The sequence below is a fragment of the Amblyraja radiata genome, chromosome 27, assembly GCF_010909765.2.
Source record: "Amblyraja radiata isolate CabotCenter1 chromosome 27, sAmbRad1.1.pri, whole genome shotgun sequence".
Taxonomy (NCBI): Eukaryota; Metazoa; Chordata; class Chondrichthyes; order Rajiformes; family Rajidae; genus Amblyraja; species Amblyraja radiata.
The window spans coordinates 2,460,125-2,480,272 of record NC_045982.1 but is presented as its reverse complement, the minus strand read 5'-3'; the positions used below and the strand labels follow the sequence as shown (position 1 = coordinate 2,480,272).

General features: G+C 44.8%; 1 protein-coding gene across 3 annotated transcripts; it reads right to left on the bottom strand.

Moving 5' to 3' along the window:
* Positions 1 to 12,178: 12,178 nt before the first annotated feature.
* Positions 12,179 to 14,536, bottom strand: LOC116988297 (cbp/p300-interacting transactivator 3-like). 3 transcript variants are annotated; one of them, XM_033044877.1, is made up of 3 exons: positions 14,388 to 14,536; positions 13,280 to 13,976; positions 12,179 to 13,231 (listed from the first exon to the last, which is right to left on the bottom strand). In XM_033044877.1, the coding sequence occupies exon 2, from the start codon at positions 13,965 to 13,967 to the stop codon at positions 13,311 to 13,313; it is 657 nt and encodes a 218-aa protein (XP_032900768.1). In that variant the 5' UTR covers positions 13,968 to 13,976; positions 14,388 to 14,536; the 3' UTR covers positions 12,179 to 13,231; positions 13,280 to 13,310. The 3 variants fall into 3 exon arrangements, with proteins under 3 accessions (XP_032900768.1, XP_032900767.1, XP_032900766.1); XM_033044876.1 differs by having other exon boundaries at positions 12,314 to 13,169; positions 13,306 to 13,976; XM_033044875.1 differs by having other exon boundaries at positions 12,314 to 13,976.
* Between the last annotated feature and the right edge of the window lie 5,612 nt (positions 14,537 to 20,148).

Here is a 20,148-nt window from a genome sequence, read left to right as displayed (position 1 = left end):
GAAATAATAATGGACTTAAGAAAAAATCCACCCCCCCTGCAGCCCCTCATCATCAAGGGGACTGTGGTGGAGTTACAGGGCTGACAGTTACAGAAACCTGGGATTACAAGTAACATCAGATCTGAACTGGACTTTGAACACTGCAGCCACAGTGAAAAAAGCCCAGCAGAGACTGTACTTCATCAGGCTGCTCAGAAAAGCTGGTCTGCACTGTCGCCCTCTCACCCAGGTCTACAAAGGACTGGTAGAGAGCATCCTCACCACAGGCATCACGGTGTGGTATGGAAACACCACACAGACAGAGAGGAAGGCTCTGCAAAGAGTCATAAAGACTGCAGAGAGGATTATCAGAACTGAACTCCCCTCCATGGACACAATCTATACACAGCGCTGTCAAAAAAGAGCAGGGAGAATCATTAGAGACACACTACATCCAGCTCACTCCCTGCTCAAACACAAAAACTGCACATACAACCTCAGGCACAGACGAGCGGACAGTATCGCCACAAATAGAACACGCTTTTTTAAGAGCTTCTTCCCTGCAACAGTGAGACTCTTGGCCAAAACACAACAAAATGAACTGATGTCCTGATATAGGGTCTGTGCAAGTTACAACGCTCTATGTGTCTTCTGTGTGTCTTTTTAAAAAAAAAAATTTAATTTTTAATTTTAATTTTTAACTTAACTTGACTCTCTGAATAGCCGCACAAGAGTTCCTATGTGTGTAAGCACAAATGGCAAATAAAGTTTTTGACCTTTGACCTTTGTCGGGAGTTAATGGGGAGAAGGCGGGAGAGATAGATCAGCCATGATTGAATGGCAGAGTAGACTTGATGGGCCGAATGGCCTAATTCTGCTCCTGTCACATGAATTTATCAGGCTTCTAAACAGTCCTTCTACAAGCTCGGATAATCCTGATTCTTCAACCTACGTCATGAATGTTCTCTGGCACTGTTAACCTACATTGCTGAGCGCTGTATTCTCTATACCTTTTGTACCCGACTTGACTATTGCTGTAGTGTTGTCTAACTTGACAGCACAAAGCATTTCACTGCACATTAGTACACTTTCTCCCCATATCCCTTGATTCCGTTAGCCCCAAGAGTGATATCTAACTTGAATACATCCAGTGAACATGTGTTTACATTAGCTGTTGTGCTGCTGTAAGTAAGAATTTCATTGACAGCTTCAGCAGTCTTGACTTGAATGTCTGAACTGCAAACAAACATTGAGATAGTCATCAGGTCAGGCAGTGCTTTGTAGAAACATCTCACCTGCAACTATCACGCTGTTAGACAAAAATGCTGGAGAAACTCAGCGGGTGAGGCAACATCTATGGAGCGAAGGAAATAGGCAATGTTTTGGACTGAAACCCTTCTTCAGGCTGTTAAATACTAAATATTCAGTTTTTTTACTATGGATATGACAGAGTACTATGGATATGACAGAGCATATCTGTCGTGCTGCTGCAAGTAAGAATTTCAATGCTTTGTTTTGGTGCATATGACAACCAATCACACTTGCTTATAGTTGAAGACTCCATTGGGGAAAATTCATAAGGAAAGCCACAGGAGGCTGGCTACAAACAAAAACAACTTAAGCTCATACGAGATCTTGCTTTCGTTTTTCTGAAATGCAGTGTGCAATAAGGAATGTACAATTATGTATTATTCATATGATGCCAAGATAAAGCAATCTCATCTACCTGCACGCGATCCATATCCCTCTGTTCCATAGCAAAGTGCCCATCTAAAAGCCTCAACATGCTGCTATTATATCTGCATCTGCCTCCACTACCCTGAGCAACACAATCCAGGTACCACCACTCTTTAAAAAAATTACCCCACCCATCTCCTTTAAACTTTGCCTCGCACCTTGAACCTACGCCCTTCTTTCTTTGACATTTCCACCCAGGGAATAAGCCCGACTCTTCCCTATTGCCGTTATATACTATCAGATCTCCCCTCTCCTGATACTCAAAAGAAAACAATCCAAGTCTGTCCAACCTCCTCTTGCAGCGAATACCTCTGAGATCTTTGTGCTTATTCTAAATTAGTTCATTATAATTGCTCCATCTTTAGTGGTCATGCCTCAGGCTGCTAAAGATCCTAATTGTCTCCATAATTTTCTTCTCGCTACAAGTTCAATTTCCCTTTCCTAATGAGGTTTGCTGCCATCTCTCGTTTCAGAATAGCTTTATGATGGAATTGCAAGGAGCTGTACCAACGGGTGTATCTACCAGGTTCCAGACTGTGCAAAGAGGCTGAAGGGTTTGGGTTTTTCCGTGGGGAAATTCCTACCCCGTGCCATCAACAGTGAGCACCCGTGTTTGCTTATGGCTGCTCATTTAAGTAACTCCTTCTTTCAAAAGTTTACTCGAGTCAAGAGGTTTACACCAATGACCCTTTTACACCCAGAGAGTTGTGAATCTGTGGAATTCTCTGCCACAGAAAGCAGTGGAGGCCGTCACTGGATGTATTCAAGGCAGTTGGATATAGCTCTTAGGGCTAACGGAATCAAGGGATAGGGGAAGAAAGCAGGAAAGGGGTAGTTCATTGGCTATATTTAAGAGGGAGTTAGATGTGGCTAAGGGGATCAGGGGGTATGGAGAGAAGGCAGGTACGGGATACTGAGTTGGATGATCAGCCATGATCATATTGAATGGTGGTGCAGGCTCGAAGGGCCGAATGGCCTACTCCTGTACCTATTTTCCATGTTCTATGAATGGCAGTGCTGGCTCGAAGGGCTGAATGGCCTACTCCTGCACCAATTTTCTATGTTTCTTACAAACGTCTACAGCTGCACCATAGAAAGCATATAGTCAGGTTGCATCACAGCTTGGTTTAGGAACAGTTCTCCCCAAGACAGCAAGAAGCTCGAGTTGTAAATGGGCCTGTTTCCGTGCTGTAATTGTTATATGGTTATATGGTTATATGGTTGTAAATGGAGCCCAGTCCCTCACACAGACCCGACTCCATCTACAATTCACGCTGCCTCGGGAAAGCAGCCTACATAATCAAAGACTTGTCCCACCCCGGTCATTCCTTCTCCCCGCTCCCGTCCAGCAGAAGGTAAAGAAGCTTGAAAGCGCGCGCCACCAGACTCGGGAACAGCTTTCCCTCCCCCTCTGTTATCAGGCTTCTGAACGGTCTTTCCATAAGCTAGGGTACTGTCCGATTCACCTCTACCCCATTGCGGACATTGGACTCTTATGTGGAACTGGTGCGCTACAATGCTGAGAACTATCATCTGCATTCCTATTAAGGTCATAAGTACAGTAGTAGAATTAGACCATTCGGCCCATCAAGGCTGCTCCGCCATTCAATCATGGCTGACCTATCTTTCTCCTAAGCCCATTCTCCTGCCTTCTCCCCATAACCCCCGACACCCATACTCATTAACAATCTATCGATGCTTCGTACTGGAGTGTATTGTATGATTGTATTTATGTATATTATCTGATCAGACAGGATAGCATGCTGAACAAAGATTTTCAGTGTACCTGACAATGACGACAATAATAAAGCTAAAGTCTTTATTTAAATATTGCACTAATCCTATATTTTATATGTATCACTCCTGCAAGTACAACAGTTTATCACTTTTAAATGTGGCATTGAAAGATGCAATTATGGGAATTCTTTGGTTGTGAATAATATATATGGAAATCTAGATTTGCACAAATTCTCCCAGACAATTTAAATCATTTTTTAGACAATTGATCCTATTTTCCACATCTGAGCTACAGGGAGAGGTTGAACAGGTTGGGTCTATATTCCTTGGAGCGCAGGAAGTTGCGGGGTGATCTTATAGAGGTGTATAAAATCATGAGGGGAATAGTCTGTGGATTTCTCTGCCTCAGAGGGCAGTGGAGGCCGGTTCTCTGGATGCTTTCAAGAGAGAGCTAGATAGGGCTCTTAAAAATAGCGGAGTTAGGGGATATGTGGAGAAGGCAGGAACGGGATACTGATTGGGGATGATCAGTCACGATCACATTGAATGGCGGTGCTGGCTCGAAGGGCCGAATGGCCTATTCCTGCACCTATTGCCTATTGTCTAATAGATCGGGTAGACGCACACAGTCTCTTGCCCAGAGTAGGTGAATCGAGGACCAGAGGACATAAGTTTAAGGTGAAGGAGAAAAGGTATAAAGGAGAAAATCTGAGGGGTAACTTTTCCAGACAGAGGGTGGTGGGTGTATGGAACGAGCTGCCAGAGGAGGTAGTTGAGGCAGAGAGTTTCCCCAACATTTTAGAAACAGTTAGACAGGTACATGGATAGGACAGGTTTGGAGGGATATGGACCAAGCGCGGGCAGGGGGACTAGTCCAGCTGGGACATGTTGGCCGGTGTGGGCAAGTTGGGCCGAAGGGCCCGTTTCCCCACTGTATCACTGACTCCAAGACTCTCTACAAACTTTACAGAGGCAATTTACAGAGAGCCAATTAACTTACAAACCCGCACGTCTTTGGGAAGTGGGAGGAACCCCACGTCATCAGAAGATGAGCGTGTAAACTCCACAGGGACAGCACCCAAAGTCAGGATCGAATCTGGATCTGCAGCGCAGTGAGGCAGCAGCTCTACCCGCTGCGTGACTGTGCCGCATTTACACACAGCTAAAAACCATAGTAGTATATTGTACATGTCCAAAACCATGTCAGCGGAAATATACAACCAAAAGCTGCCATACGGGAAGATAGACACAGAAAGCTGGAGTAACTCAGCAGGTCTGGCAGCATCTCTGGAGAGATGGTATAGGTGACATTTTGTATTGTGACCCCTCAGACCAGAAACGCCACCTGTTCCTTTTCTCCAGTGATGCTGCCTGTCCCACCGAGTTACTCCAGCACTTTGTGTCTGTCTGAACCTTCTGAATTTTTGTAGTTGGCAGGGCAGTACTCTGCATATCGTCAACTTGGACAATTTTTAACTTTTTATCCAGCCAATTAACCTACAAACCTGTACGTCGTTGGAGTGTGGGAGGAAACCGAAGTTCTCGGAGAAAACCCACGGGGAGAACGTACAAACTCCGTCCAGACAGCACCCGTAGCCGGGATCGAACCCGGATCTCCGGTGCTGCATTTTGCTGTAAGGCAGCAACTCTACCGCTGTACCACCGTGACTGATCCATCTTTGGTGTAAACCAGCATCTGCAGTTCTTTCCTACACAACTTTCCTCAGCAGCTTTGTTTCCAAACACCCATATCTGTTGCTGCCTCTTGTATTTATCCGGTTGCTCCGGTTTCCTTCCACACTCCAAAGACGTACAGGTTTGTAGGTTACTCGACTTGGGTAAAAGTTATAAATTGCCCCTCATGTATAGGACAGTGCTAGTATACGGGGTGTTCGGGGTTGAGTCGGTGGGCCGAAGGGCCTGTTTCACTGCTGTATCTCTAAACTAAACACTGGATACATTTGTAAAGTTGCGAGTACTCTTTTCTCCAGCAGAGGCAGTGTGACTCCACTACAACCCAGAGCTGGTAACTGCCTTAGAGTCAAGACTGCCAACTATTTGTAATTGTCAGACAATTAATTCTCATATCTACCGACAACTGGACAATGAAATTCCTACCAGCAGCTGCTTAAAAGGCCCGCAAACACAATGCACACAGAAAAAAATAATATTTTTTAAACGAACAAATGAATAACTAAAATAGACAAAACTTGCTGGTGAAACTCAGCGAGTGAGGCAACATCTATGGAGAAAATGAGTAGATGACGTTTCGGGTCGAGACCCTACTTCAGACTAATGAATAACTAATATTAGTGCAAGAACTGAAACATAGAAAATAGGTGCAGGAGGAGGCCATTCGGCCCTTCGAGCCAGCACCGCCATTCATTGTGATCATGGCTGATCGTCCCCAATCAATAACCCGTGCCTGCCTTCTCCCCATATCCCTTGACTCCACTAGCCCCTAGAGCTCTATCTAACTCTCTCTTAAATCCATCCAGTGACTTGGCCTCCACTGCCCTCTGTGGCAGGGAATTCCACAAATTCACAACTCTCTGGGTGAAAACGTTTTTTCTCACCTCAGTCTTAAATGGCTTCCCCTTTATTCTAAGACTGTGGCCCCTGGTTCTGTACTCACCCAACATTGGGAACATTTTTCCTGCATCTAGCTTGTCCAGTCCTTAGTGCAACCAACAACAGGCCATAGAAATTGAGTCTGATGAAGGGTTTCGGCCCGAAACGTCGCCTATTTCCTTCGCTCCATAGATGCTGCTGCACCCGCTGAGTTTCCCCAGCAATTTTGTGTACCATAGAAATTCATAGTTGGGATTAGTTTTGTAGTAACGTTCAAGAGGCTGATGGTTATTGAGTAGAAGCTGTTCTTGAACCTGGTGGTCATGGTTTTCAGGCGTGACCAGGGTGGTGCGTGTGGTCTCTGGTGAGGCAGCACCTCCCGCAGATCCCTTTAATGGTGGGGAGGTCAGTACCTGTGGTGGACCGACCGGGGCAATGTCTGCCACTCTGTAACCTCTTGTCATTTCAATGGTGCTTTATTGTCTTGTGTGGTCTTCAGTGAAATTATTTTTGCACAGCTCACACATACACGAGTCGCCACATTCCGGCACCACTTACACAAACTCCAAAGTCCACACGCTCGATGAACTGGAGCGACTCCCGATCCAGGCTGCTACAGGGCCTCCTCTGTCGCCCTCGACCGCCTCAGACCGCCGACCCACGTCCCTCTCCTCGCTTCCACGCTGTACCCCCAAAGTAAACAATTTGCCTCCCATTCTCTTTCTCCATGGTGATGCATGATGTTACGTCCCACTTCAGAAGAGAAGTTCAGAAGTGATAAGAGCAGAATTAGGCTATTCGGCCCATCAAGTCTACCCTGCCATTCAATCATGGCTGATCTATCTTTCCCGCTCAACCCCATTCTCCTGCCTTCTCCCCATAACCCCCGACACCCACACTAATCAAGAATCGATCTCTGCCTTAAAAATACCCATTGGCATAGCCTCCACAGCCGTCTGTGGCAATGAATTCCACAAATTCACCACCCTCTGACTAAAGAAATTCCTCCTCACCTTATAGAAAACATAGACAATAGGTGCAGGAGGAGGTCATTCGGCCCTTCGAGCCAGCACCACCATTCATTGTGATCATGGCTGATCGTCTCCAATCAATAACCCGTGCCTGCCTTCTCCCCATATCCCTTGACTCCACTAGCCCCTTGAGCTCTATCTAACTCTCTCTTAAATCCATCCAGTGACTTGGCCTCCACTGCCCTCTGTGGCAGGGAATTCCATAAATTCACAACTCACTGGGTGAAAAAGTTTTTTCTCATCTCAGTCTTAAATGACCGCCCCTTTATTCTAAGACTGTGGCCCCTGGTTCTGGACTCGTTCTTCCTAAAAGAACATCCTTTTATTTTGAGACCATAACCTCTGGTCCTAGACTCTCCCACTAACAAAACATTCTGTCCACACCCACTCTATCCAAGCCTTGAAGTGTTGACTGCAGTATACAAACTCTATAACACAAACAGAAATGAAAGTATCACACCCATGCTTGCACCTACCCGTCCTGTTTGGTTAATAGCACATCCAGTAATAAAATGCACAGCAATTGAACAACTTCAAGAGATTTGTCGGGAGATAATTGCTGGTTTATATTTATCGATGTATCATTTATCCCACGAGTTTAATAAAACTTGAGCAACTCTGCAAAAATGTCTACAAAACATTCTATGCTTTTGTTTTTCCCCCCAAACAGGTGTCTGTTTCAAGATTTAAAAAAAAGATTAAATAGTTGATCTTGTTCTCGGTTAGTCTTGCTAAGGTTGTTCACATTTCCAGTAGGTGAAGGTCAAAAACAGGAAGGCTGTGGTTTGTGTGCAGTTGTTTGTCAGATGCAGGATTAATATCAAATCAAATATTCCCCACAAAGATCTGAAAGGGTACAAGTATCGGAATGAAAAATAGCAGCTCGGCTGATTTGCATAGAAAACAAGTCAGGGTCCAATTATTAATTTTAAACTATAGAGAAAATAGAAATGAGTTTACTTGTTTAGTTTAGAGATACAGCGCGGAAACAGGCCCTTCAGCCCACAGAGTCCGTACCAACCAGCAATCACCCCGTACACTAGAACTATCCTGCACAAATACACTAGGGGCAATTTGCAATTTTGACCAAAGCCATTTATCCTACAAACCTGTACGTCTTTGGAGTGTGGGAGGAAACCGGAAAAAAATCCAAGTAGTCACGGGAAGAATGTACAAACTCCATACAGACAGGACACGTAATCAGGATCGGACCCGTGTCTCTGGCTCTGCAAGGCAGCAACTCTACAGCTGCGCCAATGGACGTTGATATTGAGAAAGCATCATCTCCAACAATTCCCCCACCATTTCTAAATGCAAGAGATGGCAGAGGCTGGAACCTGGAGCAAAGATACACAAAGTGCTGGAGGAACTCGGGGGGGGGGGGGGGGGGGGGGGGGGGTGGGGCAGCATCTGTCAAGGAAGGATCTCTCCCCCCCCTCACCGCCCCTATCAAAAACCCCACTGCGCCTGGACTCAGCATCAACTCTCTCCCCATGCCTGTCCCTGCAATCTTCCTACTAACTTTCTCCCCTCCCAAGTCTGAAAAAAAGTTCTGACCCGAAACGTCACTTGTCCACTTTCTCCAGAGACGCTGCCTGCCCCGCTGAGTTACTCCAGCACTCTGTGCCAAATCAGCATCTGCAGTTCCTTCCCAAGCATCTTTCCTTTAACTAGGTGGCCGAAATTGAACGCAATAGTCCAAATTTCATTCAAGATTCTTTACCTCGTCTGCCTCCCAGTTACTCGATGGTCCACCCTTCAACAAAAATGGCCAACCTTTACAATGGACTCTCTAACACCTGGGGCTATTGTAAATAACAGTACCTTCGGATAAGGTAGACAAAAATGCTGGATAAAGTCAGCGGGTGAGGCAGCGTCTATGGAGCGAAGGAATTGGTGACGTTTCGGGTTTTCCAGCATCTGCAGTTCTTTGTTAAATGTACCTTCGGATAATATCAGTCAGGTGGTGGTTACGATAGCACAACAGTGTTTCAGAGAGCAACAGAACAAAAGTTAGCATCTAACCACCGACCTAGAAGTTAGAATGCGCTTGCATTCTTGCAGCTGTTATGCACCAGTAATCATTGATATCTGTGAAGGAAGAAACTGCAGATATTGGTTTAAACCGTAGACAAAAAAAACTGCGGAGCAACTCAATGGGACAGGCTGCACCTCCGGGGCTATTCCTTTTCTCCAGAGATGTTGCCTGACCCGCTGAGTTACTCCAGCCTCTTGTGTCTACATTCATAGATACACGACTGTGATCAGCACCCACACGTTCCAGGTGAGGTACCCGTGTTATTTTGACAATGGGAATAGCCACATTGGTAATGGCAGTGTTAGACACCTTGAACAAAAGTCGCAAAGGATATCAGAAGTCAATCAGTTACTTCCATATTTTTGAAACACCCATTAGAAGGTAATTAGCTCAGATCAGAGATACCACATGGAAAGGCCCTTCAGCCCATCAAGTCCATGCCAACCATTTAACACCCATTCATGTTAGTACTATGTGTAGAAGGAACTGCAGATGCTGTTTTAAATCGAAGGTAGACACAAAATGCTGGAGTAACTCTGGACAGGCAGCACTGACACCAAATGCTGCCTGACCCGCTGAGTTACTCCAGCATTTTGTGTCTATCCATGTTAGTTCTATGTTGCCCTACTCTCTCATCCACTCTCCTCACACTAGGGGGGGGGATTTAAAGAGGGTCAATTAACCTACAAACCCGCACATCTTTGGGATGTAGGAGGAAACCGGAGCACCCGGAGAAAACCCGTGTGGGGAATGTACAGATTCCCACACAGGCAGCACCCGTAGTCTGGATCGAAGCCGGGTCTCTGGCGCTGTGGTTAAACCACAAGATGTTTTAACACAAGTAACAAGATCAGTCAGCCTCACAACTTTTCTAGCCACTCCAATTAGATTAAAATTTTAATTTGCTGCGTTTTAGTCACTGAGATATGAACATAAAAGATCCTGAAAAGGAGAAACAAATTTAAAATCACAAATTACTCCTGAATTGCAATGTTAAACTCAAAAAGGTTTAAATGTTTTGTCCCCCGCTAGCTATGACATTGTTTTAACAAAGCATTGTAAAACCTTTGATAGGCCACAAAATGCTGGAGTAACTCAGCGAGTCAGGCAGCATCTCTGGAGAACATGGGATAGGTGAATTTTCAGGTTGGGACCCTTATTTAAAAAGATTTCATTGTCCTATCTGAGATAATTGACAGTAAAAATGTCATTGTCCTATCTGGGACATATGATAATAGAACACTCTTGACATAAGTTTATGTCATTGGAATAAAAGTTGGCCATTCGGCCCATTGAGTCTACTCTGCCATTCAATCATGGCTAATCTATCTTTTCCTATCAACCCCATTCTCCTGTCTTCTCCCCTACACACAAATATATATTTTAAATCACCTGTTATAAAAACTGTAGAGCTGAAACATTACCCATTTCCCTCCCCAAAGATACAATTTGACCTCCTATCCATGGATGCTGCTTAATCCACTTTGTATCTTTTCCTTTATAAACCAGCACCTGCAGTTTTGTTTCTACGACCCAACCTCCCTAGTATACCAGCTGTTTATCTCTGCAGCTTGTTGAACATCGATTATATTTAACTAAGAAACATATCACATTTCAGAAAAAGGATTTGTGGGAAAGATAGCATAGAGATTTAATTTTACTGAAAATACAATATTATCAAACTCCACTTCTTCATTAGAGCACGGGTACTTTGCAGGTAGTTGGTCAACATTACTCCTGTTCTTATCAGGAAGCAGTTTTACCAAAGTTGTAGAAATCTTATTGTCCTAGTTCAAACCTGACTGGTTAGCACGCAACAAAAGCCTTTCACTCTACCTTGGTACACGTGACAATAAACTAAACTCAACTCGGTGAAGCCAATGGGTCATTCGGAGAATCAGACGCCCTGACCTTGAGACCATTCAAAGAAAACAATCATGCTTTGTATTCAACTACTTGAATTTGAATTCACGTTCACAAGTGATAGGAGCAATATTCGGCCCATCAAATCTACTCCGCCATTCAATCGTGGCTTATCCATTTCCCTTCTCAACCCCATTCTCCAGCCTTCTCCCCATAACGCCTGACACCCTTACTAATCAAGTTTTTAAATCAATTTACACCTTAAAAATATCCAGACTTTGCTTCTGTTGCAACTAAAAACAAATTTTTTCACGTTGTTAATAGGAAACTTGTTTCCATTGGAAGAAAAGTTCAAAATTAGTGAATTCCCACCAAATGATTCATTAAAAACCATTTCCGAAAATACCGTAGACGTATAGATACAAGGATTCTGTTTACAAAAAAAGGACGCAAATTGTTGGAGTAACTCAACAGGTCAGGCAGCATCTCTGATTAGGTGATGTATGTTCTCCAGAGATGCTGCCTGACCTGCTGAGTTACTCCAGCACTTTGTATCTTTTTAAAAAAAACTAAACTTAAAAGTACTTTAGCTATTAATAAAACAAAATAGACACAAAATGCTGGAGCAACCTAGTGGGTCAGGCAGCATCTCTGGAGAACATGGATAGGTGAAGTACTGGAGAAACTCAGCGGGTGAGGCAGCATCTATAGAGAAGGAAATAGGCAACGTTGTGGGTCGAAACACTTCTAGTCTGAAGAAGGGTTTTGACCCGAAACGTTGCCTATTTCCTTCGCTCCATAGATGCTGCTGCACCCGCTGAGTTTCTCCAACATTTTTATCCACCTTCGATTTTCCAGCATCTGCAGTTCCTTCTTAAACGTGGATAGGTGAAGTTTAGGATCAGGACCCATCCTCAGATTGAGAGACGCTGCCTCACCCGCTGAGTTACTCCAGCACTTTGTGTCTTTTTATTTTGTTACAAACCAGCATCTGCAGTTCCTAATTGCTACATCTTAAACTTATTATCAAGTTCTACTATTATCAAATAAGTTTAACATCTTTAACTTATTATCAAGTTCTACTGCTGCTATTTCTGAGTTCAATTTAAAAAAAACAACATTTGCTACATTGGCCTCAACCCAAATGAAAAATATTCGAGAGAAAGTTCGAGCAACTTTAAATGAAAGGTCTTTATTTTTTTTGTGTGTTTTTTTGTTTTGATTTTAAAAGTCTCGCCTCATTGATCCACAATGGGGAGCTGTGGTTCACTAACTCGAACAGGAGGTGGCGGTCGCAACCGGTCGTAGACAAAATGTAAGCAATCCCAAAAAGAAAACAAAATACCTAACAAGAGACAGAAAGTACAATTCTATTTTATATTGGTCTTGTTCGTAATAGTTAAAATTATACACGATTGCATCAGTCATAAACAGCTCCGGAGGTACAACCCCTCTCTGAAACTATCTTTAAAAATATTTTTTTTTTTTAAACACACACGCACACACACACAAATACATTTAATGTCCCACGTTGCTGCAGTTTCAAAAAGTTTCCAATATTAGGGCTGAACAAGGGTGAAAGTTCTGACGAGTCTCAAGTTTCCCCCTGTGACTGTTGATCGCTGTTAACTCTCAATAAACAAATCCCCTTATGGTCTTATCCAAACCAAAATATTCTTAATAACCCACGCGCCATCATTGCAGAAGGTCAGAGCTGGGGGTTTTTTGTTTTTGTTTAAAAAAAGAAAGAAAATCAATTAAAAGATGATGAGTTTGAATGCAAACGTCGAGACTGCATTTCCCACCAAAGTACCTTTTGTAATGAAACCTTTTGAGGATTGCAAAGGCAGGCTAACAAATCTTCTACCGATCTTGGAGAGAGAGAGAGGGGTTAGGGATATTTTGATGCGGATTTTTTTTTTTTTTTAAACGTGTTTTCCACGAGGCGTGCGTGGTTTAAGCAAACTTCAAGGAACAAAACACAGGCAGAGAGAGGGGGGCGGGGACAAAATTCACAAAGGGCTTGATGTTTCTCTGCGGTTTGCCACACACTGACTCTCCGGAGAAACCGGCGACCATTTGCAGTGCAAAATTCCCGATGTTTGTAACCGGCGATATATAATTGTTTTTGAAAGTGTTTTTTTTTGTGTCCATGTAGTTGAAAACTCGCTGTCCCACTGTGTGTGTGTATGTGTTTTTGGTGGTGTGTGTGTGTGTGTTTGGTGGTGTGTGTGTGTGTGTTTGGTGGTGTGTGTGTGTGTTTTTGGTGGTGTGTATGTGTGTGTGTGTGTTTGGTGGTGTGTGTATGTGTGTGTGTTTGGTGGTGTGTGTGTGTGTGTGTGTGTCTCCCTCTCTCAGCAGCTGACTGTACTCTGATGCTGCTTGTTAACAAAGTCGGAAATGAAATCGAACTCGTTTTGTCCCAGCCACAGTTCGGGCAGTTCTTGAATGTGGTCTAACCCCAGTTCCAACACGAGAGACGTCAACACGTCCTCGTCGATCAGGTCGGTGTCCATAACGTTCAAGGAGAGGGCCGGGGAGGCAACGTGCGGGAGAGAGGGGTGCTGAGACGGAGGCAGCGAGCCGCGGTACTGTGGCCCAGCCTGAGCCAGGCCGTTGTTCATTGCCATCAGCGGGTGCCCGTGATACTGGTTGTTGAGTTTCTGCAGGTGCACCGTGGCCATCAGCTGCTGTGGGCTGAGACTGTCCAGAAACTGTTGCTGTTGTTGCTGCTGCTGGCTGCTGTACATCACGTTGGCTGGTATCTGGTGGTGGTGCCCCATCTGCCCTGCCATGTTAGCCAAGCCGGGACGCGATCTGACCACCGCGCTGCTGTCCATACTGGCCCCGCCGTAGTGCAAGAGCTGGCTGCCCGTGTGATCTCTCCTCAGCCCCGGCTGTGCGAGCTGCGGGCCCTGCAGTCCGTTTAAACCCATCCGGTAGCTTTGAAGTCCATTGGAGCCGTCGGAAAACCGCCCTGGATTCACCGACATCATGATATGTTCAGCCATCTCCGAGTGCTGCAAGAGAGAGAAAAAACCACATACAAAAATATTATACTCAGTGAAAACAACTTTCTAACGCTGCCATTCTACCACCGATCTGCACACACGTTGTTCTTTCTTTCTTTATGTTCTTCCCCCCCTCTCTCTCTCACACTCTCTCTCTCCTCCCCCCGGCAACGATGAACCGGCTCACACAATCAAACGATTACATCTCTGTCTGAAGAAACGTTGTCTATTTCCCTCGCTCCACAGACGCTGCTGCGCCCGCTGAGTTTCTCCGGCATTTTTGTCCACCTTCGATTCTCCAGCATCTGCAGTTCCTTCTTAAACAAACGATTACATCTCCCGACGATACGACAGGGAAGGAGAAAAGAAATCGAGAGGGCGACGCAAAACAAACAATAAAACAAACAATAATAATCTGACCTTCGGCAGTTTCAGAAACGACTGCGAGCAGAAACTGATTCCTGGAAACGGCCGACACCACAATCGCCTTGGAAAAAAATTCAACTCCTTGCGCTCATATTACACCAACCCTCCAGATCAGCCGGTATCCTGCTAAAACACGCCTCTGGATAAGGGCTCAACTTCGCATTATATAATGCTGGGCGCGGGGAGGAGTTTGCTCTACGCTAGACGTATCATGTGTTCACTCAATTGGCTGCTAGACCCAATTTTCAGCCTCCTGTTTACATTCTCACCAACCAATCCTTCTTCTGCCTGGTTTCCTCAATGTATGACAGACAGACACATCTATTTGAAAAAGAAAATGCTGGCGTAAACTCAGCGGGTCAGGCAGCATCTCTGGAGAGAAGCTCGTATTCACTGGAAGGACGAGGGGGATCTTATAGAAACTTATAGAAAAGATGAGAAAAACATTTTCCACACAGAGTGTGGTGAATCTCTGGAATTCTCTGCCACAGAAGGTAGTTGAGGCCACAGTTCATTGGCTATATTTAAGAGGGAGTTAGATGTGGCCCTTGTGGCTAAAGGTATCAGGGGGTATGGAGAGAAGGCAGGTACAGGATACTGAGTTGGATGATCAGCCATGATCATATTGAATGGCGGTGCAGGTTCGAAGGGCCGAATGGCCTACTCCTGCACCTATTTTCTATGTTTCTATATAAAATTATAAAAGGACTGGACAAGCAAGATGCAGGAAAAATGTTGGGCGAGTCCAGAACCAGGGGTCACGGTCTTAGAATAAAGGGGAGGTCATTTAAGGCTGAGATGAGAAAAAACTTTTTCACCCAGAGAGTTGCGAATTTATGGAATTCCCTGCCACAGAGGGCAGTGGAGGCCAAGTCACTGGATCGATTTATGAGAGAGTTAGATAGAGCTCTAGGGGCTAGTGGAGTCAAGGGATATGGGGAGAAGGCAGGCACGGGTTATTGATAGGGGACGATCAGCCATGATCACAATGAATGGCGGTGCTGGCTCGAAGGGCCGAATGGCCTCCTCCTGCACCTATTTTCTATGTTTCTATAGAAGGAATAGGTGCCGGGTCATAGTTTAAGAATGTAGACAAAAGTACTGGAGAAACTCAGCGGGTGCAGCAGCATCTATGGAGTGAAGGAAATAGTCAACGTTTCGGGCCGAAACCCTTCTTCAGACTCCAGGCCCGAAACTTTGCCAATTCCCTTCGCTCCATAAGACGCTGCCTCACCCGCTGAGTTACTCCTGCTTTATTGTCTACCTTCGATTTTTCCAGCATCTGCAGTTCTTTCTTAAACAAATGATTCCCAATTTGGCTGCACTCTGATCCTCTGATCATCGGCCCTGACCTCCCTACCATCGAGGGGATCTATCGCAGTCGCTGCCTCAAAAAGTCTGGCAGCATCATCAAGGACCCACACCATCCTGGCCACACACTCATCTCCCCGCTACCTTCAGGTAGAAGGTACAGGAGCCTGAAGACTGCAACGACCAGGTTCAGAAACAGCTACTTCCCCACAGCCATCAGGCTATTGAACTCAACTCAAACAAAAACTCTGAACATTAATAGCCTATTATCAGTTTATTTGCACTTTATCTATTTTATTTATTCATGTGTGTATATATCTGTACAATGGTATATGGACACACTGATCTGTTCTGTATTCATGCCTATATTCTGTTGTGCTGAAGCAAAGCAAGAATTTCATTGTCCTATCTGGGACACATGACAATAAACTCTCTTGAATCTCCTGATCCAATCATAGAATGAAAGCAAAACCAATTACCATCTACCTAAGAGGTAGTTATTCACTGCATGCATGATTTTGATTTGTGCACTTGTTGCTTGTAAGTTTTAGTGTGGCAACAATGAAACTCTGTTACAAAGAGCTTGCAACTTTGTAAACGTGTACATAAATAAACCACTCGGTGGAGTTGAATGGGCATATTATTGTTTATTCAGTTCAAGGTTGCGGTTTTTATAGCTCACAGGAATAACAATGTTATTCTTTTAAGACTAAGAAATAGCTAGCCAGCTCTTGGGAGCGAAATAACACATGGTCCTCGTGGAAACATGTATGGAAACTCTCAAATGTTGAAGTTTGATTTTTCCCCGAGGGGAACCAGTCTATCTTTTCAGGAGTGCTCCGTCTGTCAGCAAAACACAAGGTTCAAGAGGGAACTGCAGATGCTGGAAAATCGAAGGTAGACAAAAATGCTGGAGAAACTCAGCGGGTGCAGCAGCATCTATGGAGCGAAGGAAATAGGCAACGTTTCAGGCCGAAACTCTTCTTCAGACGCTATCTTTAAGAGCCCTATCTAACTCTCTCTTGAAAGTATCCAGAAAACCGGCCTCCACCGCCCTCCAAGGCAGAGAATTCCACAGACTCACAACTCTCTGTGTGAAAAAGTGTTTCCTCATCTCTGTTCTAAATGGCTTACCCCATATTCTTAAACTGTGGCCCCTGGTTCTGGACTCCCCCAACATCATAAGATCATGTGATAGGAGCAGATTTAGGCCATTCGGCCCATCAAGTCTACTCCGCCATTTAATCATGGCTGATCTATCTCTCCCTCCTAAACCCATTCTCCTGCCTTCTCCCCATAACCTCTGACACCCGTTCTAATCAAGAATTGATAACGGAATGACGTTTAGTGCAAGATAAAGCCAGCAAAGTCCGATCAAAGATAGTCCGAGGGTCACCGGTGAGGTAGATGAGATAGAACCAATGAGGTTCAGCACTGCTCTCCGGTTGTGGTAGGATGGTTCAGTTGCCTGATCAAAGCTGGGAAGAAACTGGCCCTGAATCTGGAGGTGTGTGTTTTCACACTTCTGTACTTGCCTAATGGGAGAGAGGAGACGAGGGACAATAGATAATAGGTGCAGGAGTTGGCCATCCGGCCCTTCGAGCCAGCACCGCCATTCAATGTGATCATGGCTGATCGTCCCCAATCAGTCACTCAAGTTTTGTGTGTCCACCTCTGGCGGAAAATAATAGGTGACGTTTTGGGTCGAGGCCTTTCTTCACTTCTTCTGAAGAAGGGTCTTGACCCGAAACATGTCTCCAGACATGCTGTCTGACCCGCTGAGTTACTCCAGCATTTTGAGGCTGTGGTCTCTGGTCCTAGACTCTCCCACTATTGGTAACATCCTCTCCACATCCACTCTGTCCAGGCCTTTCACTATTTGATAGGAGGAAGACGAGCTTGTGGCCAGTGTGGTGTTGTAATCATGTATTGTCTTTCCGCTGACTGGTTAGCACGCAACAAAAGCTTTTCCCTGTGCCACTAAACGGCAACTGGGTCGGCGTGGAGGAGGTGGGCCGAAGGGCCTGTTTCCGCGCATCAGAGCTCTATAACAACCTCTGGTCTAGCTTTACGCAATGAGGAGCTGCTAAAGCTGGAAACATGCACCAGAGAGATTTAAAGCCTTACAGCACATCAAGGGACTGAAATATGTTTGCACAAGGAAAGTATTTGAAGGAAAGTTATTGCCACGCTGATGTAATGTGAATGGAATGATGTGATGTATTGGGAACTGTAACATATGAATGCTCTGTATTATTCATTTGCAAATTTTTAGGAATTAAGTAATATTTCTGAAATTTAAAAAAAGTTGTTTATTCAATTAACAACATCTGCACAGGGAGAGGAGGAGAGGGGGAGAGGAGGCCGTTCTCATGAAAGAACGTTCTTTCAATAATATTTTCCCAAAGTACATGGACAAAATCTATCCTTTAGTTGAACTTCAGTCCCACACACATTAACATACGCACACGTACACACACACACATGCACTATCATACGCGCACACACTAACATGTGCACACACACACACACACACACACACACACACACACACACACACACACACACACACACACACACACACACACACACACACACACACACACACACACACACACACACACACACACACACACACACACATAGTAGGCTTGACTGAGAGTGAAATGAAACAACTCTGCCTTGGAAAAGCATTGCCACTAAATGCCTGAAGCAAAAGCCCCTCCCCCTCCTCATTCCGTTTTTAACCCAGTATTTAGTTTAGGGATGCACAATGGAAACAGACCCTTCGGCCCACCGAGTCCATGCTAGCCATCAATCACAGTTCACGCCAGTTCTAAGTCATCCCACTTTCTCATCCACTCCCGACACTAGGAAGTTCATTGTTCCGAATCGGGACATAAGACAAGAAAACACTTCTGACTCTTGGCGTTTGGTCACCATTGTCTAGTTGGGCTCAAGGTCCTGTTCACATGTTGTGCATACTCTAAGACTCCACACTGCACCCACAATAAAGACTTCTGTGTGCAAAACCTATCTGAGGATTTCTCATAAAAAACCTTTAAAAAAAGATTTTATTAATATTAAATATTAATTGGATTTTATTAAAAATGATTGCATTAATAGTTGTTAGTTTAGGTTAGTTTATTTTATTGTTCCGTGTACCGAGGTACAGGGAAAAGCTTTTGTTGCGTGCTAACCAGTCAGTGGAAAGACAATACGTGATTATAATCGAGCCGTTCACAGTGTACAGATACACGATAAGGGAATAACGTTTAGTGCAAGGTAAAGCCAGTAAAGTCCGATTAAAGATAGTCTGAGGTTATGATACAATAATCTGAATGAGTGGTTTTGTTCCACGATTTAATAATAAATATCTGTTAGTATGTGAAAATACAAGGCAAACATTTATCTGAACTTCACCTAGATTATTCACAGTCTACAAATCCCACTGCATCTTGCAAAACACCAATGATAACGATCTATAAAGGCTTTCCGGGTGCAGGTATTTCACACATATGTTACATAGGGCGGCACGGTGGTGCAGCGGGTAGAGCTGCTGCCTCACAGCACCAGAGACCCGTGTTCGATCCTGACTACGCTACGGGTGCTGTCTGTACGGAGTTTGTAGTTTTCTCCCCGTGACCTGCGTGGGTTTTCTGCGAGACCTTCGGTTTCCTCCCGCACTCCAAAGGCGTACGGGTTTGTAGGTTAATTGGCTTGGTGTATGTGTAAAAATTGTTCCTAGCGTGTGCAGGATAATGTGAAGGGCCTGTCCCACTTGGCGATTTTTTCGGCGACTGCCGGCATCATTGACTCACCGATCAGGTCGCCGAAAAATTTGCGGCGTGCTGGCGTACGACGCGCGGTGTTTTTTCAAGTGTCGCAACATTTTTTTGTCGCCGCTGGATTTTGAAACGTACAAAATCTTTTGGCGGCAGCGATATGACACCGGCAGTCGCTGAAAAAATCGGCAAGTGGGACTGGCCCATGAGTGCGCGGGGATCACTGGTCGGTGCGGACTCGGTGGGCCGAAGGGCCTGTTTCTGCACAGTGCAAATTTCCTTCTGGTGAATGGAGAGCTTGCGTCTGTCTACATTTAAATCTGATGTGCCTTAAAACAGGGCCTGGGTCTTGACAGCATGGGGAGATATTTTAGAAATCCATGCTGATGTGAATGGCCAAAAGACATAGCTGATTGATCATTGATACATTGCCTTCCAGCATTGATGAGTTGCAAGACAAAGAAAGTGTCTAGTTTGCAAGTAACATTGATATGTTTATCCCTGTGTCATCAATCCTTTATTGTTCCTTGCCCTGGTTTCTTGGTTCCTGTGTTCTTTTGTGACTTGTTACAGCTGTTCTCAACTGCACTAGCACAGTGTTTCATCAACGCTAAACAGAGGTCTTACTCCATTTAACGTGTAGGAAGGAACTGCAGATG